The following is a 27,896-nucleotide window of genomic DNA, read 5'->3' on the forward strand; positions in this document are numbered from 1 at the left end:
GAAAGAAACATAAACCCTCCCGTGTGCTTGGCTATTCTAAAATAAACTCACACAACTGCTTGTTTAGAGGGAGGTGATACAGATGCTACTACCATAACAAGTGCAAGTGTCCCTGCTCACAGCTTGCTGCGCCGGCAACAAGCCTGGGGTTACGTTATTCTGGGGGTGTCCTGTGACCCCACGTGCAAAGCCAGTGTGCATCCAGATCCCAAAGCAACTCCTGGTGCTTTAGGTGTACGTCAGGTACCGCAGGCAGGGAAGCTGAGCTGCTGGGTAGGAGCGCAGGGCTGATTTGCACCAGCACTTGGTTAAACCTTCCTGGCACCCGTCTGTGTTTGGGCACCAAACTGCAACGTGTCACCTGGACCCGCAACGCTCTTTCCTCTGCACTTTGCTTCTGTTGTTACACGGTCATTTGCTCCACCAAAATAGTTCTTAAAACCTAGCACAAGTAACAGACCCTTTTGTTTTCAGTATTTTCTCTGTTGGGTACAAACCAAGTCAAGTCTGGCAGCAGTAAGCCAGACTTTGCAGCTGAGAGGTTACTTTCCCTATTGCAGTTTTTACACAAGAGGGAAAATGGTGTCTTAAACAAGAAATTCCCCGTGAATCCGTTCCCCCACAATGGTTTTTTCCATCGGCACCCCGATACCCTCGGCCATGCCCAGCCTGGCTCAGACCTCTCCCTTTCCCACTGATTGTACCGAGTGGCTGCGCATGAAAGGAGGCGCCTGGATGTGAAACCAGCTGAGAAATATCCCGGCCACTTCCCTTTTCCCATCAGTAGATATTGCTTCAGTTCCCATTTCCTAACAGTGCCTCCGCTGTTGGCTTCTGGCCCTTTTCACCAGCTGCTCGCCAAGGATTTCTGGACCAAGACAGACTTTAGCTATTTTAAATTCAATCTTTGATACTCCTATTGCATTTTGTCTTCAAATGGGAATTTATCATCCTTTCTTTCTACAGTTTTTTCCCCCTTGTTTATGACTACAAGCAATACAAGCTAGAGTAAAATATTTACACCATGCAGGGCTCTGGCCGCTGAAATAATCCCTGCCTCCTTTTGCCTACATCCAACTTTTCCCCACTCTTCCTTTTAGCCAGACCCTTCTGCCAGCTTGCTCTTTTATCAAACCCTGTGCCACTTCCCTGTCCTTTTAATATTAAAGTAAAACAGACACCAACTTGTACCACAAATACCCTGTAAAATTTGCAGCTTTCAGACCATTAGAAAACTGCTCAGATACTTGCAGTCCCTCAGGCTGGAGCTGGCTGAGCGATACCCTCAGTCACGCTCCCATCATCTCATCCCTATATTGCTGCTTCTGCAGTTTGGGTCTTTAATTAGTGCTGGTTCCATCACGGTGCCCAGGGGCCACCACGGATGGTGCTGCTGATTTGGGATCATAGTGCACAACAGCGACGGGGGGAGGAAAGCTGTTCTCCTGGTGGTGCAACACGTGTCCAGGGCTTGGCTGTTAATTCTTGCTCCTACGGTACCTCTGCTTTCTCTCCCCCAGGCTGTTAGACCCAACACACCTCATCTCTGCACAAAAACTAACGCCACGCAACGCTGATTTTGGCCAGGAGCCTCGGTAGTGCTGCAACATGAAAAAAATCCATGAGAATTTGCTTGTTTCCAAGAGACCTTTCATCAGGTGCTACCAGAAAGGAGCAGATTCAGACCCAAAAGCGCCTTCGGGCTCTGACAGCCCAACGCTGCGTCACCCAGCTGGTCCTTCCCCGCTGCCAGGTGTGGCTGTCGCCAAAGCTCCTCTCATAAACCAGCTTCTGCACCGTCATGCTTGCACCCAGCTGGTAACCCAGTAGGAAATCAGTAGGAAAGGATGGAACCAGCGGGGGGTTTAGGCCCTGGTTCCTGAGTGTTCTCAGCTGACCCTGCACCAGCCTCAGCTGCCTGGTGACGAGCAATTGTCCCGAAAAACCCCTGACCTTTGCCACTCTTATTATCTGTAAGGAAAAGGAAATAGGAAGCAGAGCTGTTGTAACGCGTTTTTGTCTGCTGCTGGTGCGCTCCGGCGTGTGGCTGCTTCACCTTGTGAGTGTGTTTTGTTTCCAGCTGAACGTTGTACTCAGCAGCTGCAGCTTCTTCACCTGAGCTCAGCGCTCTGCCATGCTGGGGGGCGGTTTGGCCAGGGCTATGTCTCAGTGGCTGGCAATCAGCAAGGGCTCTGCACGGTGATGTTTAGCTCAGGGAGGAGGGCAAGGAGCCAGGAGATCCATTTATCTGAAAGCAGGGAGTGCCCCGTGTGATGTGCAGCGGAGCCAGGCTGGGCAGCGGCAGCTCGTCAGCTCCTCTCTGCACCAGGTATTCTGATATCATTTCAAATTTTTCTGGCTTCTTTCCTAAGGGTGGAAGCGGTTGAGAGAAACAAGTGCCATCCTGATGGTGGGGGTGCAGCGGTTTGCTGATATCCTGGGGTTAGAGGGGAGACCCCAAGCTGATTTACTGGGACACTGGGTTGAGAAATAAGGGCAGGTAAGCTACAGGGTCTGGGTTCAATCCCTCTTGATCTGGAGTTTCTAATTCCTGTTTTAGAAATGTATCTATGGAAGTTTGCATCTTGTTGTTTGAACTACACGCTGCAGATATTCTTGGGTTTAATTCCATTGTACCCTCAGAAGATGAGTGAACAAACATGATCGCTTCCATGCGGTGGGTGCTGCGGGCTGGCACTGACTGGCATGAATCCAAATGATTGACGAATGTTACTGAGTGCCCTGAAAAGGAAGAAAACAAGGAAAACATTACTGGTGGAGCTGCCTGCACCCACGTGTCTCTAGCACATTAGGAGTGTTGCATTTTGAGACAAAATGAAACTGTTTCTTCCTTTTTTTTTTTTTTCTGTCCATTCATAGACAGAAGCCAAACCCTACGGGCTCTAGGCTTTCCTTTTTTAATTTTTTCCTCAATATGTCTGTTTTTTCCTCGCTTTCTTTCACTACACCTGTTCTTTCGTTTCCACTGTACAGGATACTTTGCCTGTATTTCTCCTGCCCCCCTGTTGTAATGCTCTGGATGGGGCCAAGCCTGAGGGCGGGTGATGTCTGCCCCTCTGCGAATGGGAATATGCAAACAAGGAAAAAATTTCCAAGGCACCAAAGTGCCTTTTCCTAACCTGTCTGTGCTGATTCCCCTCCGCTCCTCTATACTTTAGTGAGAAATGAATTGCCCACTGTGGCTTATTCTAGTAATACTGTGCAATAAAAGTGCCTTCAGAGAAGATTCCCACGTTGTATACAGGGCAAGGGATCTCTTGTGTTTTAGTTTTCTGCATCTAGATTATTTTGTCTGAGAGGTTTCCTGAGAATTTGAAATCACTTGTGAGCACAGCTGCAATAACCAAAGCCCGGGGCAGGCAGGGCTGCTCAGCACTCCGCAGAATTGCTGGTTGTGCTCTCCTTGGTGTCCCTCTGGAGACAGAAACAAGGGTGAGCGGATGGACCTCCGAGTCTTCTGGCAGCTCCAGTGAAGGTTATTCCCTCCTTCCAATTCAATTAAAGTTTTTGGTCTGATATTTCTTTGTTTGGGTGGGTGGGAAGTTTCTTGTCATTGATGATTCAGCTTTCCTCAGGTAGGAAGAGTCCTTTTTTTTTTTTTTTCCCTGAGTTTGATAAAGCAAATATTAAGGCAGCAATCTCAGTGCATAGAATGTCTTAACTAGTGTGAAAGGCCGGTAGAAATGCCAAGTAAAGTCTGGTTGGGATTTGCCTCTGCTTTTGAAGCTGATAGAGATGGTTTCATCACCCGGGAGCTTTATGCTGCTGCACTTCTGTGAAGAAACATCATACAACAAGTAAGGGAACAGCCACCAGTAGCTGTAATTTCTGTGGCTGTGAGGAACAGGAGACCTAGCACCAGATTTTAACTGAAACATAATCAAAACTTCACAAGAAAATAGCTCTTCTGGAAGCCAGCTGCTGATTAAAGATGATAAACAGGTGGTAAATCAGTGTACTGGGCAGGAGGAGAAAGCAAAGAGCTTCTTGTGAACCGCACCACCTGCAATGATCTGCTTGCTGTTGGAAGAACACGGTCTTGTAAGGTAATTCACACAGGGAGGGACCTCGGGAGGGCTCCAGTCCAACCTCCTGCTCGAGCAGGGTCGGCCACAAGGTCAGACCAAGTTGCCTTGGGCTGTTTCCAGCCTTGGATGGAAACTTCCCTGGGTGACCTGTCCCACTGCTTGGCTGTCCTTGCAGGAAAAACCATCCCTGATCCCCCCTGCTGAGGATCTCGGAGCTGAACCTCATTTCAGCTTTTCCCCCTTGTCTCTTGTGCTCCTACCATGGACCCTTGGCAGAGTCTGGCTCTGCTTTCTCAATCAGGCTCTGGCAGAAGGGTGCCAGGAGCCCCCCAAAGTCTCTCCTCCAGCAGAACAAGCCCCCCTCACCCCCTCCTCTTACAGCAAGGGCTCTGTGCCCTGGCTGTGCTGGTGGCTTCAAGCTTTTTGGGCTTATTGCTCCAGTTTGTCAACGCCTGTCTTGTACTGGGAGCCTCAAAAGTGGGCGCAGTATTCTAGGTGTTATCTACTGAGTGCAGGGTGGAGGGGGTGATCCCTTCCTTCCACCTACTGGGTGGCTCTGAGGTGGAAGGCAGAGCTGGGGAAGTGCTGAATTGGGGCAAGAATCACGGACACGCTGAATTTGGTGTTCCTGGGACTGCAGCAGGTAGGGCCAGAGCTGCCCCCGTGGCGCTGAGCCTCCTGTGCTGACAACGGGCACCAGCCTTTCCTCTGGGCTTCTCGCAGGCGTTGTGGATAATGTTGGTGAAGCATATTTTTTAAGTGACGATATGTAACATGTGGCTTTTGCACAGGAGACCTCCCAGGAGCTCCTGTGGGCAGAGGGTTACCACTCAAAGACAACACTCTCCAAGCGCGGAGGTCTGTCCTCTGCGGAGGTCTGTTCTGTCCTCTCGTCTTCCCTGCACGTGGCCCGGTGGCCTCAGGCAATGCTGTCTGCTGGGTGTTTGTTGGGTCTGGCCTTGGTAGGATAATCAATGAGGACTTGGAGGGACAAGAGCAAAGATAAACATTTATGCAGCAATCGGCCTGCCAGACCCCTGGGGTCACAAGTGACAGTTGAGTGGCTTCTCACCCGGTTGGTGGGACGAGTGGAAAAGGATAAATCTGTATTAGCTGTGGGGGAAAGAGGATATCCAAGGAATTAAACTCTTGGTTCTTCAGGTATGGCCTTACCTGATGCCCACGGGCCCTTCTGGCAACCCTCCTGCTGCGGTGGCATTGCTGTCCGTGCTCCAGCAAGGCACGCTGGAGAAATCCTCGGAGAGAAAGTGGCTTCAACTAAATCCACACTAAATGCAAGAGTTTTTAGTGCCACCTCCCCAAGCGAGGCAGGGAGTTTTCAACTGCAGAATCGCAAACAGCCACACAGGACGCGCCCTGATTTATGCATTAAATACCAGGAAAGGCTTAAGTTCTGTTTGTCACTTAGCAGATGGTGACGGTTGCTCCAGCATGTGAAATATTTCATGCCTGACACCTCAATTCAGGAAATAGTGGTTTGCTCAGCAGAGGTACAGGAGGCAGCAAGTTGTTATCAAGTATAACATTAGCCTTTCTCAGAGTTTTTCTCCATTTACCGAGTTTGTTTTCCAGAGCAGAAAGCTGTACTGGGCTCTGCGCGGAGGGCAGCGGTGTAGCCCAGCTGGCACACGCAGGCTTGGGGCACCTGCAACAGGGGACACGACCCAAGTGCCAAGCTCTCAAGTGTTTTGTTGGGTTTTTGACACCATAGCGAGTTCGTTTTCCTGCAGGGCTGGGCTCACGTCCTGCAGACCTCGGTCGCTGAGGTTCCTGTTCCTCAGAGATGAGGTGCCTGAGGTTTGCTGAACCGCAGCAAGTTCATTGTGAAATGGTGCCACCGAAGTGGCTTCAGCCGCCCCTGCGTTGTTATTCTGAAAGCAGGGTGAAGTTAGTCCCTTCCAGGCCCTTACCAAGAAGTCAGGAGGTGAGTGCAGGGCTGAGCCAAGCAGATGCTGTGCCCAGCAGATGCTGTGCCCATCCCACAGCAGGAGGGCAGCAGTGGGTTTCCTGCACCATCCCCTCAACTTCGAAGGGAGCGCTGTGGTAAGGACAACACCTGTGCCCTCTGCCTCACAGCTCACCAGGTCCTGCACGGAAAGCAAAAGGAAACAAGCTGAAAGACCAGTGTCTTCCTCCTCGCCTTTACAAGAGCCACGTGAAAAGGTCGTGGAAATGATGGAGCAGCTCCTTACAGCTGAGGGCCCCGGGGGGCTGGAGCGCAGCCCCCGCTGCTGGCCAGCATGGCTGCTCCCACTGCTTCTGTGGTTGTAGAGACTTTCTAATTTCTGACAGACTTGATGGGGGTTTGGCGAGCGCTAATAACCCTGGGAGAGCTGTGGACTGGGGCAGTCTGCAGGTGGCCTTCAGCCAACCCCTCTGAGATGCCCAAGGATGCGAAATCCCTGCAGCAACAAGGAGCTGGTTGCTAAAAGCAGAGCACAGCCCACCCGTGCCTCTCCCACAGGGTGCAGGATGGCACGTGGCAGTTCCTGGGGTGGCAGAAACACCACCACCACCCCACTGCTGCAACATGATCCCCACAGCCTTTAAACAGGGCTTGGGGTGGTGTTCTTGTTCATGGCAAGGGCGGTTAGCCAGTTTCCCTGAAATACAGAAATTTTGCCTTTGTTCAGATCTGTCCGTAAGGTTCCGTGCATGGATTTCGTGGCACAGTGTCAATGCTCCAGCCTCGGCACTGGGAACAGTCGAGCATCAGCTGGGGGGTGCCCTGTGCAGCTCCCCCGACGCGGGCAGGGTCCTGCTGCCGTCCCGCTGCGGGGTCCCCACTGTAGGGTCTGTGAGTGCTGCAGAAGGGGTTAAAGCAGAGTCATTCCTGATCCTGGGGATGCTGCCTTGAAAGGCCGCCCGGCTGTGCTCATCCCTGGCAGTGGGAGATGACACCCTGACATGGAGCACAGGGAAATGTTTCAAGGCTTCCTCGTACCCATGCGCAGTGTGAGGGTACGCTCCCTCAGACACCCCAACCCCTGCCTGCTCCCGTAATGTAAAGGTACACGCACTGTAATCAAAACTCCCCAGCGACTTGCTTCTCTCGAGGTGCTAATTAGGGAGAAGATTTGCTACTGGTTTATCACGAGTAATATACTGGAGGAACGTGAGCTGGGGTCTGTCTCCCGCTGAGGGATGGGGATGAGGGGCTCAGCGGGTGCTTCCAGCAAAGCTCTTCATGCCTCTCCAGGAGAAACTGCTGTTTTGAGGGAACAGAATTTTCTTGAATATAGGAATGACATTCCTGCTTTGCCTTGGATGATGTGGCTTTCAGGTGGCCACTGCCCATCTGGGAGCAGAGGCACGGGAGGCGTTCAGCTGTAGGGACAATGTCGGGTTCTGAACTGTTGGGATGAACCCAGCAGCAAACTAGATCTGGGAATTAAGGCCCCAAAATTAGTCAGCTCTGTCTAGGTGGGCCCAAGCTTTTTAAAATCAATGGGAAAAAAACTTGTCAACCCTAGCTTTAGGGGAAGATAACATTAAGAAAAGGAAGTTTCAGTAATAGCACCTGTAACTTGAAATCTGGTCAGTCATACGATGTAAATTAAAAATAGGTCCAAGAACATACCTATTAATTGTTGTGGGTTTTTAAAATCCTCTTCATCTTCTTGATGGTTGCTTTCCTCTCCCTGCCTCGTGGAGAAAAAGCCAGTCAATGAGACAGGCTGAGCACCCGTGCACGGAAATTGTGCGTGTACCCTTGGCAAGCTGTGCTGGTTTGGAAAATTCCCCTTGACTAGCCTGGTAGCGGCAGCTGGGGAAACAGCACGCTTCTGATGCAGCCGGTTGATGTAAAACTTTTGCAACATTTGTGGTTCAGACAATATTCTGTAGGCAACATCTAAGATGCTTCTGGTATGGCTCAGACGCCGTTGTTGATTGTTGGTGTGAGCTTGATGGATGTTTTGCATTAGTAGATGCAAACTACGTGAGGTTTCTTGATGTCAGGCAGCTTGTGCTGGGCTTTTGGCCCGCAGCTGGAGATGACACAGCCGTCACGCGAGCGTCAGGCGAAGGAAGCACAGCTCCGCTGTGGACCCAGCCTCCGCGCCGGGCGAGCTGGGACCTCGCCGTGGGCTGAGGGCGGGAGGTGTGAGGAGCTCTGGGGCAGAGCAAATGGTGACATGACTCACTTGCCGGGAGGCAGGTTGCCCTGTTACACCCCCAGGAAAGTCTGTCTGTGGGTTTCCAGAAGCGTGGGGTGCGCGTGGAGCCCGAGGAACCCCGGTGAGGCTCTTCCAAAGCTGGTGGCAAAGGGTTGCTCTGGGCAGGAATGGCAGCTGCGAGGTCTAACACTGAATTATTATTTCCGTGTGAAATACCTATGTGCTAGCATGGTTCACTTGCTGATTTTAAATAATGCCACAGGTAATCTCTGCCCTCTCCCTCCAGAATTTTTTTTAAAATATCCTAAAAACCAGCCCACAAGGTTGGGAACAGGCCAGCGTGGTCCACGCTCCGCTTTCTGTTCCCTCCATTTTCTTCAGTGATAAAGTTAGTGAAAACAAAGTTGTACCTGTCTGGACTTGGCTTCTCAATTAATTTCTTCTGCCTGAAAACTGTTGGTGAAATCTTTATAGTGTTTAGCTCACGACAGAACCAACTCAGTGAAATATATTTTTGCAACGCAGATATTAAAACTGGGCACGTTCAGTGTTTATGCCTGTGGTTAGCCTGGCTCTTGTTATTTAATAGCCCTGCTTGCAGACAGCTACTATGTGTAATGCTTGTGCTGAATTCATTTTGAATTAGGGCCAGCATCCTGATGCTGTTTTCCCATCCTTCATTCTCCGTGCTATCACTGCAAAACCACCGAGTGCTTTGAAAGGAGCAAAACCTCCATCTACTTTCCGGTTGCCTAGAGCTTCTCAGATCATTACCCCCTGCTCCTCCCAGTGAAACCTGCCTTTTAACCACTCCCTTGCTTTTCTATTTTTAACCATTGCTCCATGCAAACAGAGAAAACAAAGTCCTTCCCTCTCCCTGGCTGGCGAGGCAGCTGTTTCTGCTCAGGCAGTCGTGTGCGAGGTTGAATTCCCCTGGAAGATCCCCGGAGCTGCTGCACGCATCTCGGCTTGCCCCAGCGTTTCTGTGCTTTGATGCTGTGGCCACGTGCCTGCAGCGTAGGGTGTCGCAGCCGTGCGATGGGCAGCAACGCACAAGAGGCAGGAGTGCTTGTCTGAAGTGTGAAATTTCCTGTGCTGAAATAGGTCACGAGTTCACCTGCAGCGGCTGAGCATCCTCCGCGCAGGCACCGCCAGCGTCGGGGCTCAGGATGCTCCTGGTGTATAAATAACGCTCCTGGGGTGTGAGCGATGCCCGTCGCTGCTGCACTGGCCCAGGAGTTGGGTGCTGCTTGCCCAGGAAATGCCACCCGGCAACCTGATATGCCACCAGCTCAGCCTTCTCCTCCCGGCTGGTTTTTGGCTGCTGAGGAGCCACCGGGAGCGGCGAGAGGCAGGTCTGTGCTGGGCGGGCGCGGGAGCCTCTCACCCCTCACCCTTCCTGACGTCCCCCCTCCGCTGGCAGCGGCTGCAGCCAGCCGGGACCCCGCTGTCAGGCTCTTCAGAGGCTTCTGTAGGAATCGTGAGCAAATCGAGCGGGGTGGCTCATCCTGAAGGTGAAGAGGCTGAAGAGAGCCTGACCACTTAGGTCTGCTCTCAGAAGGCAGGGAGGGAGCCTGGCTCTGCTGTCCCATCTGCTCCCTGCGGATTGGATCCCTTATTCCTGGACATCTCCTGATAACTGTTACCCAGTGCCCGTTCCATCCAGGCGGTTGTCCTGACTCATTTACCAGCCTGGTGGGATGATTAACTGCCTTGTATTCATGCAGACCCTGGTAACTTTTGGCACCGGGGTCCCAACCTGTGGTGGTTTTGGATGAGTGGGTGATGAGATCTGCCCCACGCACCCAGTCCTGGGCTCTCATCATCTCCTAGCCCTGTGGCTACAGCTCCTCCTGGCTACCCCATCCTCCTTGTGACTCCTGTTGTGCTGTCTGTGATTCGGCACTGCTCTTCACCTTCGCCAAGGCAGTTAGCGGAACGAGCACATGATTATCTGTCCCCAAGTCCTTACTACTGTGCTTTGACACCTCTGCTTACATCCAGCTGGTGACCAGACACGTCTGCCAGCAGGACAAGGAGGTTTTCTAGGTTTTAGGTGATTTATGGCTTCTGCTGGCTTGGGTTCATATGGCCTTTGAGCGTTCAGCTCGGTGGCAGTGCATGCCACACTTTGTTTGAACTCTGGAAAGGGCCATGGGAAGCTTTCTCCATCCCTTCCCAGCTGCTCCCATCTCGGGCAGAGCTGTACTGGGACAGGGTGGCTGCCCGCAGCCCAGCGTGGCAGGGAACCACACTGCCTGGGTTTGCATCCCGACGTTATCGGGACAGATAAGATCAAAGGTTAGAGGGGAAGGACACAGCATGCAGGCAGCCTGAGCTACATGCACCATGCTGCCCGCATGAATGCACTTGTACCGTCGTTTCATGTGTGGGAAGGCTGGGGAGGGATGGGGCGAGTGAGAGAAATACTGAAGAGGATGGAAAAACGTGGGAGGAAAAGGAACTCTGATGCATGGTGCTGCGGTGGAAGAGGGTGCAGAATGGACTGAAGCACTTGGTGTAGGAGAAAACACAACTTAGGTAGAGTTTGTCCATGAAAATGTGACTTCCCTCCCTTTCTAGGGAATGTTTTTTCCCCATCTAAGCTCTAAAACTGACTTTTCTGCAGAAAACACTTCTTCCCTTGGCTCTCCCAAGCCTCTGGGAGAGGTTTCTGTCCTGCAGAAGTTTGTCCTCCTTGTGTTGTGTGTACAGACGTGGGGGAGAAAATGGACAACGGCATAGCAGCAGAGAAATTACTTATGCAGCCCAGGACATTCAGTCGCTATCTAAGCAACAGTTTGCCTTTGCACCACAAACAAATATGCCACTATTTTTTTGCAAATGTAAATTCATACCTTTGGTCTGAAGCACTCCTGTCCTTTGTAGGTGTGATACCGTAAATCATGTGACTGCCTGGAAATGCGTCCAATTATCAGGATTCGATCACCATGGCAAATAAAGGTGAAACCATAATTGCAGGCTCTGCTGTCTGGCGGGCAAAGCTCACGCAAGGTGCCACCACTCCGGGCAACCCAGAGCGAAAGGCTCCTCCAGGCAGCGCGGGGTCGAGCTGCTCACAGGTTGCTCCCGGGGAGTGATCAAATTATGAGCAGTGTGCTAAGCAGAGCACAGGGGAGGAAGTTATGTTCCCCTCTCATTACGGAAGAGCATTTTAGCGATCTATTTGGCAAAGGTTAGGGGAAAAGCAACCACTATTTATAGGGCAAGGGTTTTCAGGAGGAAAAGCTGCCGTTCACAGCCGTGTGGTATCCTCGCCTCTGCCGCGTGGCAGATCTTTATTGGCGTGATCCCAGGTCTTCTGCTGCCTCGATGCAGGATGCTGCAGAGCAAAGCCTGGGCCTGAGTCACCGTGGGGCTTTCCCAGGTTCAGGCTGTGGGACTGTTTCTGAGACTGTCAGTTATTTTGGGGAGTTTTTGTCCTGTTGACATCCTAAAGCTCTAAAATTAAATCGGGAGAAATTTGGATTTGGTTTTGGATGGTTTCAAGGTTTGCAAGTCAGCTGCAGCCGGTGCAGGGGATGGAGGCTCCGCTGGAGCAGCCTGCCAAGCCTGCAGCATTAGCTCCATTGCCCAAACGACCACTGATTATACAACTACTGCTTTTTGTTTTCCACCACAGAGAGGTGATCTCTCTTTATTTTTACAACAGTTGCATTGCCCGTCGATCTTTCTCGCTGTCATGCAAGGTTCGTAGCATAAGAAAGAGCTGTTTGCCCTTCGAGCCCTGCCCATAAAAACTCTCTTTATGGCTTTGTCTGGGTTTGGCAAGGGTGAGCTCTCCTCAATGACCTGCTCTCTTGGTATGTAATTACTTCCCATGTGAATGTAGCTGTGTGCATATTAAAGGTAAAAGCAATTCTCATTCCAACACAGGAAAGCCAGTTGAAGTTTACTGGCTTGCTGAACGGTTTGATTAAGATAGGCAAGTTCAGAAGAATTCAATGTCAAGGGCTTAGAACTATTTTCACCGCATAGCTTGTGCAGGAGGTTTATCCTGAAGAGCCCATGATGGCTCCTGTGGGCATGAGCAGCCTAAAGGTCTCCTTAGTTTGCACTGAGAGAATAAATGTTGCTTCTACGGATCCCACCTGCCCTGGAGGTGATGGAGGAGCCGGTCAGGCATCGATGCGGCACCGCAGCCTCCAGGTCCCCGCTGGGTTTCAGCAAGTCCCAGCCTCCTGCTCTGGAGAGCCGGACTCTGCGTTCTTTTCCCCTCCCAAAGAATTCAAAACAACGAGAAAATACTTTGAATTTGGCAGTTATTCAGCCAGTGAAGCAATTGGATGGATAAACTCCACCCTGTCACAGGACTTCGCCACTTTTCACTGGCAAAACACCTCACGTGCGGTTGGTCCCGCGGCAGGTGGCTCGGGAGAGCATCTCGCCTGTCCTGGTGAACACACACTCGGAGCGGGTCTGTGGTCCCTGGCTGGGAGGCACTAGCTGCTGTTTTCTCCTGTCCTCTGATCTTGGTCAAGCCTTTTATCTGTGAAAATCTAAGGGCTGTTTATTTGTATCTGAGCATAACTGTGAAAAACTCGCTCCTTTTAATGCATGAATAGGCAGATTAATCTCTACCTTATTTTTAGCACTGTTTGCATCATAAAAAGTTTCCCTTCTCTCTCCCACGCCCTGCCCCCTGTGTATAATAAGTTCCTAAACAAAACTGATTTTGACAGTGGTCAGAGAGTGGTACAGGCTGCCCAGCGAGGGGGCAGTCCCCATCCCTGGGGGGGTTTCAGGGCCGTTGGGATGAGCTGTGGGGGGATGTGGGGTCGGGGAGAACTTTGTAGAGTCGGGCTGAGGGTTGGACTCGCTGATCCCGAGGGGCTTTTCCAACCTGAAGGATTCTGTGTGATTTCCTCTGGTGGTGTCAGTGACGCTGAGCTGGTGTCCCTTCCTGGGTGCACAGAGGTGGCTCTAGACCCAGCAGCCCCACGCTCTCTCCCTGGCAGGAGCTGCCATCTGATCCGGTGGGTGCTCACGCACAAAATATTCCTGCTCTAGGTCTGATCGGGTCTCTGTACAGGATTTTGGGTGGGTGTGATCCAAGGCAGCCCTGGTACCCGGGGGGGTCCCGGCTGGCTGGATCCCTTCCCGGGAGGTGGCCCCTCGGGCCAGATGCCCTGCCAAGGAGTGTGACCACTGCATGGGGACAGCAAGGTCATCACCCTCCGGGCTGCCACCTCCACGGAGCCAGGATGAGGCTGTCGGAAGCTGCTCTCTGCCTGGTGCTGCCTGCGGCTGCCTGCTTTGGGCTGCCCCGGAGATAGGGCCGGTTAATGACTAACGCGCTGCCATAGCCCTGCCCGGCCTCTCCCTCCCTGGGCTGCCTGTCCACCTTGCTGGGCTGTGTCCAAGCTGTGCTGGCTCTGACACCCTCCACCACCTGCTTCCCAGGACGCTGCTTTTGTCCCTTTTCCCTCAGTAAACCCCACATCTGTCCTCACGTGTCTGCAGTCCCAGTCACGGCAGAGCCCGTGCCAAAGGCGGTAGGAAATGTTGGCTTTGTTCTAGCCCTTTGGGTTGGGTCTTCCTCTCCCGCAGCTTGATATTCTCCTCGGTCCACCCTCGCTCAGTGGATGAAGTTATTCCCCAAGGGCCCTCACGGCACAGCTTTGTTCAGCGCAGGGGTTTTCCAGGCGGCATCAGATCCCGGTGGCTGCAGCTGGAGACACGTTACATCAGCCATGCTTGGCTCTGCTCCCCCAGCCTAGCCGATGCAGTAACACATCAGACCTTTCCAGCCTGAAAGTACAGCAAATGAGTTCAATATACAGGGGAAAACCAGCTTGCTTTCCTCTTGCCTTCTGCGTTGTCCGGGTGTTTTCTTTTTAGGCAAACCCAAGGTATTTAGCTAGGTCTTCACTGCCAGTCTCCTCTCAGAAGCCAACAGCGCTGCTAATAGGGACAGCCACAGCAGGGATGCGGTGCTGGGTTTTTTTTCTAACGCTGTAGCCTTCACCCCTACCCTAAATCAGGTCTGACTTGCAGTTGATGGCAGTTACACCCCAACTCCCCCAGACGTGCACAGAACCAACATCCCTTCCCAGGACAAGCAGGATTTCACCCATCAGCTGCCCCCTAGCAGAGGCAAGGCGAAAAAGGGGAGCAAACTGTGCTAAATTATCTCTGCTTTCATGACTCATGAAAAAAAAAAAAACAAAACCCTCTCCAACCGTCTCTGTCAACAGCACAGCTGTTTGGGTATTTTCAAGGAATCTGGAATGCATTCGCAGAGCTCTCCCATGAGAAAAAGTAAACACGTCATATATAAAACATCTTTATTAAAACAAATATACAATGTGTTATATACAAAAATAAAATGTACAAGAAAATATAGAGCTTAGTGATTTGATTTCTACGTATTACACACGAACTAGAACCTCTTCCATCCTGCACTCTCCTGCACACGTGGCCCCAGGGTGGGTCGGTGGGGTGTTCCAGCTTGCTGCATACAGTACTGTAGGTATCCTGGTAGAGTGCTAGAAGGGGTCTCAGAAAGGCATGGCATAAATAAAGAACTCTGCCCCTATCAGTGCAAAAATTGTTTCATGCAGCATCTCTTCAACTATGATGTAGAACTAGATATGGCATGCCTGGGAGCAGGTAATGAGTGGATCTGGGTAACTGTACTACGAGGAAGCTAAGCCTAAACTGAATTTTCACATTTCATTGGTCTAAACTATTTACACAGTTTGAAGATCTGAAAGATGGAACTATGTGATAGAGTCAATCAAAGAAGAGAAGGCCAATTAGTGCAATTTTCCTGACTAAGTACGACAGTCATTAAGCTCAACGTCACCAGTGTTGCACAGGTAAGCAGCAACCAAAACTAACAGGCAAGAGACCCATCTGCAGCGTCTCTCCTCAGCACTCCGTGGGTAAAGTGCTCGTCCCATCTTGCGCAGGAGGATGACAACAGCCTCTCCCCAGGCCTCCAGCACAGTCCCCCTTCAGCTGTACCCTGCCAGGGCAGAGCCCACGGCCCATCAGCGACCCTCCAGCAAACGCTGCACCGCCGAGCGTGCTGCGGCTGAGCATCCTCGGTGCCGGGACTCCTGCCACTGAGATGGGAGTCCTTCTTTAATTATTTATTTATAATGGAGTTTTTCTTTCCAGGCCTAAAAGTTAAAACGGAATATAAAAGCTACTGTCTTTGTTTGGTCAGTAACAAACAATTTCCTCCACTCTCTTCAGGCTTGTCAAAGTTTTTACGTAAGAGTAGTTTGTGGTCAGCAGAAGCCGGGGGTTTACAAGCCACAGGGAATGACTTGCATGCTAGGTCTCACTGTCTCCATCCAGGAGAATTCTAGGCTGTTTTTCTGGTCGAAGATCCTGAACTCCAGCTCTCCTAGACAAAACAAAACAAGAAATGAACACCAAATCACACAGCAAGAGCAAAATAGCGTATGTATACGTGTGTGCGTATATATATATATAAAAATGTCAAAAATTTAAAGATTCCTCAGATAAATAACTTAGACTAATATTTTGCTAAAATACTCTAAACACTCTCTACTAAACTGTCCTATTTAAGCTATCGCTAGTGGAAATTCTTCAGTTACATTGCAAGGAGTTCCTGAAAGCTGGCATAGTTTACATGTGTATGACCCTAAGACAAATATATAATATACTCCTACTGGAGGCATTTTTCTCCTTTTTCTTTTACGAATGAATTCCCTACAGGCTCCCAACAAGCCACACAGAAATCTCAAAACACTGGCACGTGTGAACCCCCTCTATCTACTTGCTCCCTCCCAATTAGTGTCTTGCACAAAAACCCCTCGTCTGCATCGTCCTTGACCGTCAGTGACAAGGGGAGAGGCTGTACCCGAAGTCGTGTCGATCTCCCCATCCTGCTCCTTGTAGCCGTAAGTGCTGCACATGGTCTGTGTGCCCGGCTCGTTGGTGAGAAAGCCTTTCCCCCCGACGCTGGTGGTGTGCCAGTCCTGGGCTGGTTCAAGCAGCTGTAAGAGAATAAGGAGATGATGGTAAAAACTGCTCCTTCTTTCTGTGGGTGCAAGGTTTTATCACTTTCCCTTAACTAGAAGGCAGGTGAGCCAAAAAGATCAAATTATATCCCCTCATGCCAAATTATATAAAACTCGTTTTACTCCCAGTTAAAAAAAAAAAAAGTTAATGAAAAACAGGGAGGGCCAGAGCACCTTTGGTGATTAAAGTCCCATCTTATCAGTGGGATGAGCGTGACATGTCTGCAAATACAGATTAAGCACCATACATGTCAGAAGTGGAGAGGAGGGCAAAATAAAGTCTAGAGAATATCTGCAGACTCTAAACCAGCCGCCTCTACTTCTAGCAGTGCCCAATCGCTTTCTCTGACTTTCACATGAAGAGTAACTATTTCCATGGCTGTGTCCTCTCCAGCTCAGGTGTGCAAAGTAGCCTTCTTTTATATTTAATTTTTCAGGCTTCCTCACTAAATAAGGGTCTTGGATTACATAAGCATATGTTCAGCTCACGTAAGACTGGATCAGACAGCTGCTTCCCTTCCTCTCTTGGTGCAAAAAGCAACTTTGGCCAACTTTGTTCTGACCAGAAGGGCTGGTTTTACCTTAAAAATGTCCGGATTCATTTCCTCTTCATCTTCGTCTGTGACTGTTTAGGAAGCACGTAAAAGAAAAAGAAGAAAACATAGACATCAACTTTTTGCACGTTAGCCCTCACTTCTGCTTCTTCACCACACAACCAGCTTCATCTTCTCTTGTCACGCACCACCATCACCTCTGGCTTCCCCCCCCACCGGATAACGCCAAGGAGGGGCTCATGGGTTTGAGGTGGGGGGCCCAGCAGCACCCCCCAGCCCTGCATGGCAGATGCTCTCCCACAACCACATCTTGGGGTGCACGGCCCCAGCCAGCCCCACACCTCCCCAAGACTCCCCAAAGCAGAGCCTGCTTGGCATGCGGGACGAAGACGATTTGCACCCCAAGTGAAGAACCGCTCCGATATACCCACGTTAATTCCTTTTTTCCCCTCTGGGAAGCACAGTTACCTCCACTGGCACTCCTGTACCCAACTCTGACCTGCTTCTGGAATCGTCTCCTTCCAGCTGCCTCGTAACCCCCCATCCCACCCTCCCAGCTCAGAGATCTCTCCTTTTTTTACAGGCTGACCTGTCCGTGCCACCACGTTGAGCCTGCCAGACGCAGCCTGCCCCTTTGCCCTCATGTGCAAAGTAAATGGAATTTTGGAGCCTTTCACCCACGAGCAGCTATTTCTGCAGGTGGCACGTCCCCTTCTGTAACCTGGCTGCTTTGGTAGCTCCAGCCACCCAAAATCCATCAAGTAGAGGTTGGTTGTGGTTTTTAATTTTTTCTACAAGACAACTCTTGTTTCTCTTGATCCCCCCAGGCATTCTTTTATCCCGCTACCTTGCTTCCAACCAACAGACCAATGAAAGACCCAGGTAGGAAAAAATGAAATACCCACCTTCCGAGGATGAAGCCAGGGGAGACACCTGGAGCTGGTAGAGGTCGTTGGTGCTGTCAGCCATGGTGATCTCCATGGGCGGCCTCCAGTCCATCAGGGAGCCGCTCACCTCGCACGACGAGAGGTCTGCAGGATGCACCAGGAGTTGGCACTCACGAGAGACACAACCACCTCTATTTCCTCCCTGCCCGTCTGACGGCACAGCCGGGCCCAGCCCCAAGAGTCCTCTTTGTCTTTTGGTGCAGAGATTGTGGGTTTAGCACAGGCGGCACTTCCCACTCTGCTCGGAGAGCTAAAAACTGAGTCTCACCTAAGGTGATGGATGTGCTCTCAACCTTCACTTCCTGCCCCGCATAGTCGTGAACAGTGTAGCCACTGTGGTCATCTGGCAGAGGAGTGCTGGTTAGTCTTTCTGCTGACTCTTCCGTCTTCATGTCTTCATACGGCTACAAAAATAAGGGCAAAGCATGAAAGACTTGTCTAAGAACACACAAGTTCCCATAAGCAAAACAAAAATAAGCACAAAAACCACCAAAACCTCTAGCGTCTTCAGCTGCCTCTACAGACACATACCTTTCTCTTGCTCCTGTTTCTTGCTTCTCTTGAAGACTTTGACTTCCTTTCTGTTAAATAAAAATAAGATGAATGTTAGAAAGGGCTGCCTGGCTGACATTTTAGGCGAGCTCTTGCAGCTCTGAGTCCTACTCAGCAAGCTCTGCAACTGCTGTCACCACCAGCAACTCCCGATCGCTTCCTGATGATGCCCTTAGGCACGTCTGAAGAATTTGGGATAAAAATGAACCATTTGTCCAAACCGTTACCAATGGCAATAACCAGTGACTAACCCCAGTAGCACCAGTGCTACCAACAGGTCTGTTATACCCCTGCCGACGCAGCATGGGGAATTTAAGGGGTGTTTAAGGGCAGCAGCTGTGTAACCCCGGCCGGATCGCTGCGGGCTTACCTTTCTTCTGATCCTTGGTCAGGGGCGGCAGCATCCTGTAAACCCTGACGGCACTGGAGCCTTTGTTGATGCTTTTATCCTTCACTTCTTCAATGTCGGGCAGTGAATTCATAGCACAGCGGAAGTTTGCCTTCCAGGTTTTCGGATCAGGGTCTTTTTCACCTACTTTGTATCTTCCTATAAATAAGAGATGGGGTAGGTATTTAGATTTTTTCAGTGCTAGTTCTTCCTGCCCCCCCCCAAAAAATTCATTTTTCTAGTTTCTCTGACATATACACTAGTAGTTAATATAACCACCTGGGCTGTAAATCAAGACAAAAAAAAAAAAAAAAAAAGCCTTGAGATATTCATGGGACTGATGGAAACATAAAGCCAGCACTCACCTGTGTGAATGGCCCAGCTGCGGAAGAGGCAGGCGTCTTTCTCCATGTCCCAGCCGTGCTTCGCTGCGTGCTTCCACGGGATTTGAAACATCATCTTATCCTGAAGTTAAACCAATAGAGATTTGAATTAAAAAAAGAAGCGTCGTGTGCCAGTTTGGAATGATGGATTTAACCAAAGAATGCTCAGTAGCAGCTCTGAAATTTTATGAACCCTCTGCATATCTTAATTAAACATCCATTGTTCCATCTCTTTTGTTCAGGGTATTTGAGTTTTTTTATGATTTCTGAAACTGGGAAAAAAAAAAACCACACATGGTACAGTACAGGAAAAGCTACAGTGCCAGTTTTATCCCAGAATCATTTAAATATATTGCATCTAATCTATTAGTATGTAACAAACTACAGCATATTTTCGAGGTACACTTTGGTAGAGAATCTCTTTTTTAAAGCTGTGCATAAGATCTTGCAGAAATCCTAAGAAAACCATGTCCCAGCTTAAATATCACCTTGGGATGGAGGTGGAAACTTCAGAGAGAGCGCTCTGGTTCAATAAGCCCAGTGATCTCCCGGTGCTGCTGGTGCAGGGATGTGCCTTCCCAACCAAAAAATACTGTGTTTCTGGTCAAAGCTTAAATGTGGGAGCGACTGGGAGTGTAACAGCAGCTACTCAACTGGGACAGGAGGTGACTTGGCTCAAGAGGGCAGCAGGAGCTAAAGGAGATGTTGGAGTTTTCTCGGTTCTCCATCACATTCAGACTGCTTTCATTGTCATTTATCATTTCCCTCCTGCGAATTTTCCCAGGAAAAAAAACAGAACCGCTACTTTGTGTGCCAACCAGAGCTACTTTTTTCTAAAACAAAAACCAGTTGGTTTTTAAACATAACGCTTGCAAGTTTTCTCCACGTTCGTCTGCCCTCTATGATCTTGACTCACATTTAGTGTCATCTAACAAGGATGGTTGATGACCCAGAAGTAAGAAGAATAATAACAACAGTAATAACGAACCCTCACCTTGTTAATCCAGATCAGTCCTGGTATTTGATTGGAATTAATCTGCATTTCCAACCAGGGCCTCATGCGCATTCTTGACACTGGCATGTTGTCTGTGAAAGAAACAACAGGTCAGCAAAAATCTCATCACTATTTTAACCATTCTGCAATGTCACCCCTCCCTTCCCCTCTGCCCCCCGAGCTGCCACTAACGCGACCGATGCGACCAAAGCGATTTTTCCAGGGGTTTAATTCTTTTCCAGTATCTTCCACTTGGTCCGGGGGGGGCGGCAGCGCTTCCCGCTCGGCCCGGTGAGCACCAAAAAAGCCTCTCAAGTTCTGAACCCCGGGGGTGGGCTGACGGCGGGTGCCCGGCCCGTGCTGCGTGGGGAGCCCCGCGCGGGGCAGGGGAGGGGGCCGGGGGGGGCTCACCCCCACCACCCCCTTTTTCAAAGAGTGGGTGCGGGTCTCCCCGCGGGGACCGGTGCGGGACCCCCCCCTCCAGCCCCCGCGGCCGCAGAGGGGCACTAACTGCACGGCCGCCGTCTGTGGGAGTTTATTATTAATTAAATTGCGCAAGGAACGGGGGGGGATGAGCCCCAATTAACAACGCGCCCGGCCTCGGCACAACCGCGCCCGGCGCTGCGGCCGCGCAGCCCTGCCGGCCCTTCCTCTGCAGAAATAATTTCCTGTTTGCGCCGTTTTTTCAAGACAGGCAGCCCAAGATTTCCGAAACAAAACATTTCTAACTTTCACCACCAAAGCGCTCGGCGGTGGCGGCGGGACAAGGGCTCCGGTGAGCGCCCGCCCCGGGGAGGTCAAACCAAGGCTGCGGGATCCGGCCCCCGGGGCTCGGCGCTGCGGGACCCGCTCAGCGGCGCCGCGGAGCCTCCAGCAGCCGCGTCCGGCTACACCCGGCCCCGCCGGTGCGGCGGGGGCCATCCCGCCCCGTCCCCTCGGGTGGCTTGGGCGAGGACCCGCGACCGCTGCCCGCCGGAGAAAGGGATGCCCGGTGGCCACCCGACGGCTGCCGCCGCGATGAACCCCGGCGCTGCCAAACCGCTTCGGCACGGTGCAAACCGCCGCTGCGCCCTCACGGCGAACACAGCCGCGCCGTGCGCCCGGGGCTCTGCACAGCGGGGGACGAGCGAGCGACGCGACGGGACGGGACGGGACGGGACGGGACGGGACGGGACGGGACGGGACGGGACGGGACGGGACGGGACTCACCTCGCCGAGCCGAGCCGAGCCGAGCCGAGCCGAGCCGTCCACCCCCGTTGCCCGCCGACCCGCCTCTGCCGCCCGCGGGCCGCGCCCTCGGGTATAACGCGGCGGCGCCCGGGATTCCCCGCCGCCCCGGGCCCGGCCGCTTCTCAGCCAATCAGCGACGCCGCAGGGGGCGGCCGCGCCTCCTATTGGCCGCCGGCGGCAACGTCACTTCGGGGAAATCACGCAGTTGTAGCACCAGCGGCGCGGGGGGGAGCGCTGGCCCCGCCCCTCCGCCCACCCCGCCCAGGCGCCGCCCCCGCCCCGCCCCGCCCCGCCGCGGCCCTGCGGGGTTCGGGCTGCGGCACCCGGGGGCTCGGCTCGGGGACCCGCCGAGCCCGGCCACGGGCAGCGGAGAGGGTCGTTATCCCCCCCCCCGCCTTGGACCCCCCGACTGCCCCCCCGCCACGCCCCGGCGGATCCAGACCCCGTCCCCACGGGGGGGTTCACCCCCTGTCCCCACGGAGGGATCCGGTCCCCGTCCCACGGAGGGATCCAGCCCCCATCCCACGGAGGGGTCCAGCCCCGATCCCCCTGAGGGGCTCAGCCCTGGTCTGTGCCCCCCCTGCGTGGCCGCTGGTCACCCACTTCCCAGGCAGCGCAGACGACTCCCAGACTTCCCGCCAGCCCATAGCAACCCTCATAAATTTGAAAGGGAAGTGAAGGCACGGCAGGGTCTGGAGGGGGCTATTCCGGGTTGGGTGGGAGCTCGGCCAGCGATCAGGCTGCTCCCGTCAACTCGCTGCCGAGTGTCGCGGAACCGGCCCCGGTACCGCTGCCGTGGGACTCTGCCTTGGTACCGGTTCCAAAGGGCAGACATCTGCTGTGGACGGCAGGGCTAGAGATCAGGGAGGGCCCAAACTATATTTTCATTTATTCCCTGTTAGCGATTTGCAGAAGGGATGCGGTAGGGCCTGGGCTAATAGCAAGAGCCATGGCTGCTAGAAAGAAAGTCCAGAGAAAATGGAAATAGGTGAAGATTGTGAGTGATGCTCCTGACCGTCTCCTCTGCATTTCTGGGCTTAGGTGCACCGTGATGGGCGCAGGAATCGCCTGACCTCGGCAGACCGCTTTTCTGGTGAGAACTGGTACGACAGACGCTGCCTGGACTTGCTCTGTCGTCGGTTTGAAAGCCTCGACAGTCAAAGGGGATTCTTCAGCCTGGTCACAGCCGTACCGTGGCCGGTTTTCAGCGCTTTCCCTGTGACGCTCCCAGCTGATCCGCTCTCAGCCACTCTGCTGTGGGGCTTTGAGACATCCAGACGCTCTGATTTCACAGCACGCGTTTGCCACGGGTTGTGCAATAGCTAATAGTAAGAGACGTGCTACCAACCACCCGTTCTCAGCATAAACGGCAAGAGGTGGGAGGCCGGGCGATGCCAGCATTCGGCAAAGCCTGGGAATGTTTTTTCTCCCACCTTCCCCTGGCCTGGGCTGATCTGAAATAACGGGGTTAGAGACGTAAAGGCTGACCCCTGGTATCGTCCTCTCCTGCCGCTCACAGCCGAAGCGTGCAGAAGGGAAATAGCGTCCTGCTAAAAGTCTACGGAAACCGTCAGGATTTCTCCCCAATTCACTGGATTTGGGTGGCAGTGAGATTAGATTTACATCCAGCGCTTTCAGGGTGTCTTCAATCCATCAGAATATTAAAGCATTTTTAGTTATTTCCTTTTCAGTACTTTCAAGGCAGGTTTGATGTCACATGCAACGAGAAGGAGAGAAGTAGAAGGATGCGTGGGCAGCCTAAACAAACAGCGTGACACCATCACACTGCCTGCCTCCGCCGGCAAGTTTTCTCCTTTTGTTAACACAGAGATTAAAGACCAAACTTGGATTTAAGTGTAGAAAAAAAACCCACCCTGTAAGTGTCCCCATGCTTTGTCTAAACTAAATTTTTTGTCTGCTTGACACTTTATGTTGTAGTAGTATCCTCCAGTCAGGTCTTTGTGCTGGGTGAGGCAGCATTTCAGGGTAAAGAAAGATATAACTCGTTAGGTAAATTAAACCAGTAATTAAAAAGGAGAGTGGTACACAGACAAGGTAGGGACAGCACTAGGACATTTATAGCTCACAGTCTGTGAGAGAGGGCAGGTTCCCTCCTCAGTGTAAGATGCCCAAAAATCCAGAGTATTGAGAGGTAACATAACAGGAGCCTGAAAAAGAGATAGCAAAAGGAAGGTATTCGAGGGTTCAGTGCAAATGTCGTCTACAAAAATAGTCACAACACCTCTTATACAACCTAAATATAGACAAACAGATCACGTTGTTCTTCCTTTCAAGCTCCAGCCTCCCGCGGTTTGTTTTTACCCCCTCAGCCAGTTTTGAGAAAAAAGAATTGGGAGCTTCCTGGTCTGATGGGCCAAGGTGTGCATTCACTAAATGTATCTTAAATACTTTAACTGACTACAGTTTGAACAGTGACTTGTTTGGTATATGACTTCAGCACCGTTATGATCCTTACTAGCTATTTTTAGTCTGTATCATCGTCAGGAATTTGCAACAGGCATCAAATATAGAGACCTAGACTAGAAATGCATGAAGGAAGGTTAACAGTCCCAGGCCTAAACCTCCACTTCTTTCCTCGGGTTTAAACCCATACAGACCCTACTCAGTGGGACGTAACTGGCTCTTATATCTGTGTTCTGCCCCATAAGCACACAGCAAATTTCCACGGCACATGACCTGCCCAAGCTGGGATGCCTTATGTTTGTTTGCTGCTTTGTTATCTCTCAGCTGAAACAAGGAAATAACAACTTGTCTCACCCCGATGTTACTGTGTGTCAGGCTCTCCTCACACTATGGCTACAAAGCCTTCTCCCTACAAAACCAACTCCTTCCTCCCATTTATAGACACGAACAATCGTGTCAGCAGCTTAGGTAGTGTAGCGAGGATATACGCTTCGATTTGACACGTCCTTGTATAAAAGCATGAACAAGGATTAATCCGCACACCTCACAAGTCACCTAATGGTTGGTCATAAAACCCTTCTGCTCCACCCAGCTTATCACCCCGCAGGAATTCTGATGAATGACAACATCGCCGATGCTCTGCAGAGCTGTAGCCCTGCTCCTGCTTTATTTCACAGCAGTCTCATCTCGGACATCTGCTCGGCCTTTTGGCTCTGAACCCCCTCTCATGTTCCCCCTTTTTCACATTCCCCCCCCCCCCCCCCCCCCCCGTGTTTTGCCAGTTCTCTTGTTTTCCTGGTAAACTGAGAAACAGATTGCTAAAATATTTTATCACACTGATCCGGGGAAACCCTAATCTGGGACTGTTTTCCTAGTGCAGAGGAAATATTTAATAATATTTTTATTCAAACCCAAATCACATCCCCAACGGATGCTCCAGCAAGTGTATCTGTTATTCTTTAACAGGCAACTCTCCGTGTCAGCCAGTAGTGCCCTGAAATAAAGTGCTGTATTTCAAGTGCTGCTAAAAGCATCAACTGCAGAGCTCCTGGCACAGCCTGCAAGAAGGGAGGGTTATGAGTTGGGCATACAGGCTCTAACGGGGCTCTTTGTTCCCTGCCATGCTTGGTTAAGCAGCACAAGATGGCATCACTCCTGTGCTATATAAAATAAATCGTGGTTGATATTGAACCCTGTGTGCTGTGAAACGGGCAGTTTCCAGCCAAACCAGCCGAAGGCCCGGCTGTCCTCCCCCCAGCAACAAGTGGCACAGACTTTCTCCTCCGTGGGTACCAGCCTGGTGCCAGGGCTGCTCGGAGCAGGTGGGTTTTCTGGCAGCGCAAAAGGAGCAGCTTTTCCACCTTATCCCTGCAATGCTCTTCCCTCCTCGCTCCTTCTGAAATCACCCTTGAGTGGGGCTGAGACTTATCCCCAGGCAAACCCACGAGGCTCAGAACATCTCGAAACACTTTTTTTGAGGAGCTGGGGAGTGAAGGGGAGAAAACCAGTGCACTCCAGTGCCATGATAGTTGCAGAAGCGGGTACTCGCCCCAGGGCCGCATCCATCCCTGGGTAAGTGCGTATGCCAGCAGCAGCATGGGATTCTGTCAGCTTTCTGATAACTTCCCAGCCCAAGGCTCCCTTCCAGAGGTGGATTGCCCTTCCCTCGCGGAAGGCGATGCTGCAGGAGCGGGTGTAAACCCGAGGGTCAGCTGCCTCGGATTTACAATCCCCAGGGTGTCTAGGGGGGAAAGAGCTTGAGCGTTACATCAAACATTGATGGCAGACTTTGCTTTGAAGCAAATCTCTGCAGTGGGGGAATCCCTGCTCCAGCAATGGGAGATGGGGAGGTGGGGAGATGGGGAGGTGGGGAGGTGGGGAGATGGGACAGAGGCTGCCACAGAAATCTGCCTCTGGCAGATGGCAGTGAGCCCCAGGAGGGAGCAGAGCCCCAGGTCTGCATGCCCAGGCTGTATTTGGGTGGGGGGAGTGAACAACCACAGGATGGAGGGGGGGTTCGTGGAGGGGAAGAGTGGGAGCATGGCGAGAGAGAGCCTCTTATCTGCTTCCTCGCGGCCCTGGCTGCTTCCTCCCATCGCTGCATCACGACCTTTCCATGCCCGCCAGCACTCAACAGCCCCCCCAGACCCCCTCTCTGCCAGAGTTTGTTCCTCCTTTCTACCTGTTTTAAGAGAAACCTGCTCTAATGCAAATCCTTTCTCATTTTCTCCTCCACTTGCCTGCCTTCCCTTTCCCCATTGAACTCAGAAACAATTCTTTCTTTTTGGAGCAGGTAACTGGGGCACACAAAATGGGTGTGGAGCACCCACTGTCACCTGGGCAATGCCACGGTCACCCGCTAGCGAGTACCCGACAACGGTCACAGTATCATGACAGCGCACATTCTTCCTGTGGGCTCTCCGGGCTGAAAAGGGTTAACGCAGAGCAGGATTTTAAGGAGCAGAGCTGGAGTAGCAGCCTTCCAAACTGCACAGGGTAACACACAAAATAGCAGCTTCTCAGTCAGTAGCCCTTGAGAGAGCAGGACTGGCTGCAAGCTGTTTCCATTTCTTATAAATGCCTCTCTTACAGAAAGGAAGTTTGGTTGAAGCACATTCAGGAGAATGAATAATGTCAGAAATGTTGAAACTCTGCCCAGATGGCATGAGGTAATACTAGCGAGCGCTCTGATCTGCGGGCTACAATAAATATATCCTGGGATGGGCCGTTTACAGTTTCCTGGAATTGGGAAGACCTATCTCAAGACCCAAAATCAGTTCAGTTCTCCCCACTGATGGTACAGTGAATTTTTAAACCAAAGCAAAATGAGATTCTGGGCTTGCTTTGGTAGGAAAAAAAGGAAATTCCAAGAATTTGACTTGTCTGCCCGGACTTTCCCCACTCCTTACTTTTCTCCGAACCTCACAGGAGGACATAGACCTTTCATGAATTATTTGCCAAGGAAAGTCCTGTGAGCTGCAGGCACCTGGCAGCTGTGGCGAGTTTGCCTAACGAGGGCACAGACCTGCCAGCAGCCTGACCCTCCCTGCCAAAGGTCAGAGAAGCTGGCTCCTCTCCCGGCGCACGCGGGAGCCGCAGCCGCAGTCTTCCTCGCGGAGCTGCTGTGCCTGCCCAGAGCCCGGGGGGCAGTGGGGGAGCAGCGGGGCAGGCCCGGGGGTCCTGGCACCCCGGTAGCTAACCCCGGGAAAGGTGAATGGGGAGTCCATTCATTTTACGCTGCTGAAGTCCTGCTGATGCTGCTGGGCTGGCATCAGTAGGAAAAAAGGAGAGTTGTCTATTAAAGAAGTGTTTGGTTTTTTTTAATGTGCCCTTATCCGTCTGAGGGTAATGGGTCTGGCTGAACCCACTCGCCATCTGAAGAGCAGGAGTTGGACCAAAGGCTACAGCCCACAGGGCAAGTAGCGTGTAGTGGGCAAGGCTGGTTGTGCCTCGTGTCTGGCTTCAAGCTGGGAGGGTTTTCTCTTTTCTGGCCTGATGGGAAAAGGTGCCAAATGTCCCGGCTGCTGGAAGGGGAAGGACAGGCCCGCCGAGCCCGGGGCTACCAGTGACAGCGGGGTGCTGTGCATCCAGCCCATCGCAGGTTTAGGCTGGGTCAGTTCATCTGGGGGCCACCACCAGCCTCCCCGTGCCCCTGCCTGCACAGAGCTCCTGCCTGCGCCTGCCAGCTCAGCCTGGTAGCTCGGGCGGGCACGGAGGCAGCGAGACCCGGGGAACTCACTGCGCCTCTCCAGGAAAAAGCGTCTCGGTCTGGAGGCTGAGGTGCAGCGACCTGAGGGTTTCACCTCTGCGCTGCCTCAGGAAGAGCATCAGTAACCCTGGCTTTGTCCCATCCTCGTGCCAAGGGGCTGCCAAAAAGGAAGCTCTTGCAGCCGCTGAAAAGCGCTGTTGGGCTCCTCACGTCGACGCCGTTAGAGCCGGGGCAGCTTCTGCGGGAACAGGAACCGTGGTCGTGTGCCCAGGCCCGGTCCCAGGCACGGGGAAGGGACCAGGGCGCCAAAAACCTCCCGGGGCACCAAAAACCTGCCAGGGCACCAAAAACCTGCCAAGGCATCAGAAACCTCCCAGGGAGACCACAGCAAATAGTCAAAACATCCGAATTTAGTCCTTTCTTTTATTATTAACAATTTATTGACTGTCAACTTTGAAGCCGACAGCACACACCTCAGCCCACAGGTGAGAACAGCAGCCGCACAGGAT

The 27,896-nt window shown here is 52.1% G+C and overlaps 1 protein-coding gene across 1 annotated transcript; it reads right to left on the reverse strand.

The window, feature by feature from the left end:
* Positions 1-14,490: 14,490 nt before the first annotated feature.
* On the reverse strand, positions 14,491-21,286 carry IRF1 (interferon regulatory factor 1). The gene is made up of 10 exons (XM_074915889.1): positions 21,234-21,286; positions 20,025-20,116; positions 19,013-19,112; positions 18,630-18,806; positions 18,239-18,288; positions 17,976-18,111; positions 17,666-17,791; positions 16,788-16,831; positions 16,047-16,182; positions 14,491-15,566 (listed from the first exon to the last, which is right to left on the reverse strand). The coding sequence occupies exons 2-10, from the start codon at positions 20,109-20,111 to the stop codon at positions 15,466-15,468; spliced, it is 957 nt and encodes a 318-aa protein (XP_074771990.1). The 5' UTR covers positions 20,112-20,116; positions 21,234-21,286; the 3' UTR covers positions 14,491-15,465.
* Between the last annotated feature and the right edge of the window lie 6,610 nt (positions 21,287-27,896).

This window comes from Athene noctua, chromosome 12, assembly GCF_965140245.1.
Source record: "Athene noctua chromosome 12, bAthNoc1.hap1.1, whole genome shotgun sequence".
Classification (NCBI taxonomy): Eukaryota; Metazoa; Chordata; class Aves; order Strigiformes; family Strigidae; genus Athene; species Athene noctua.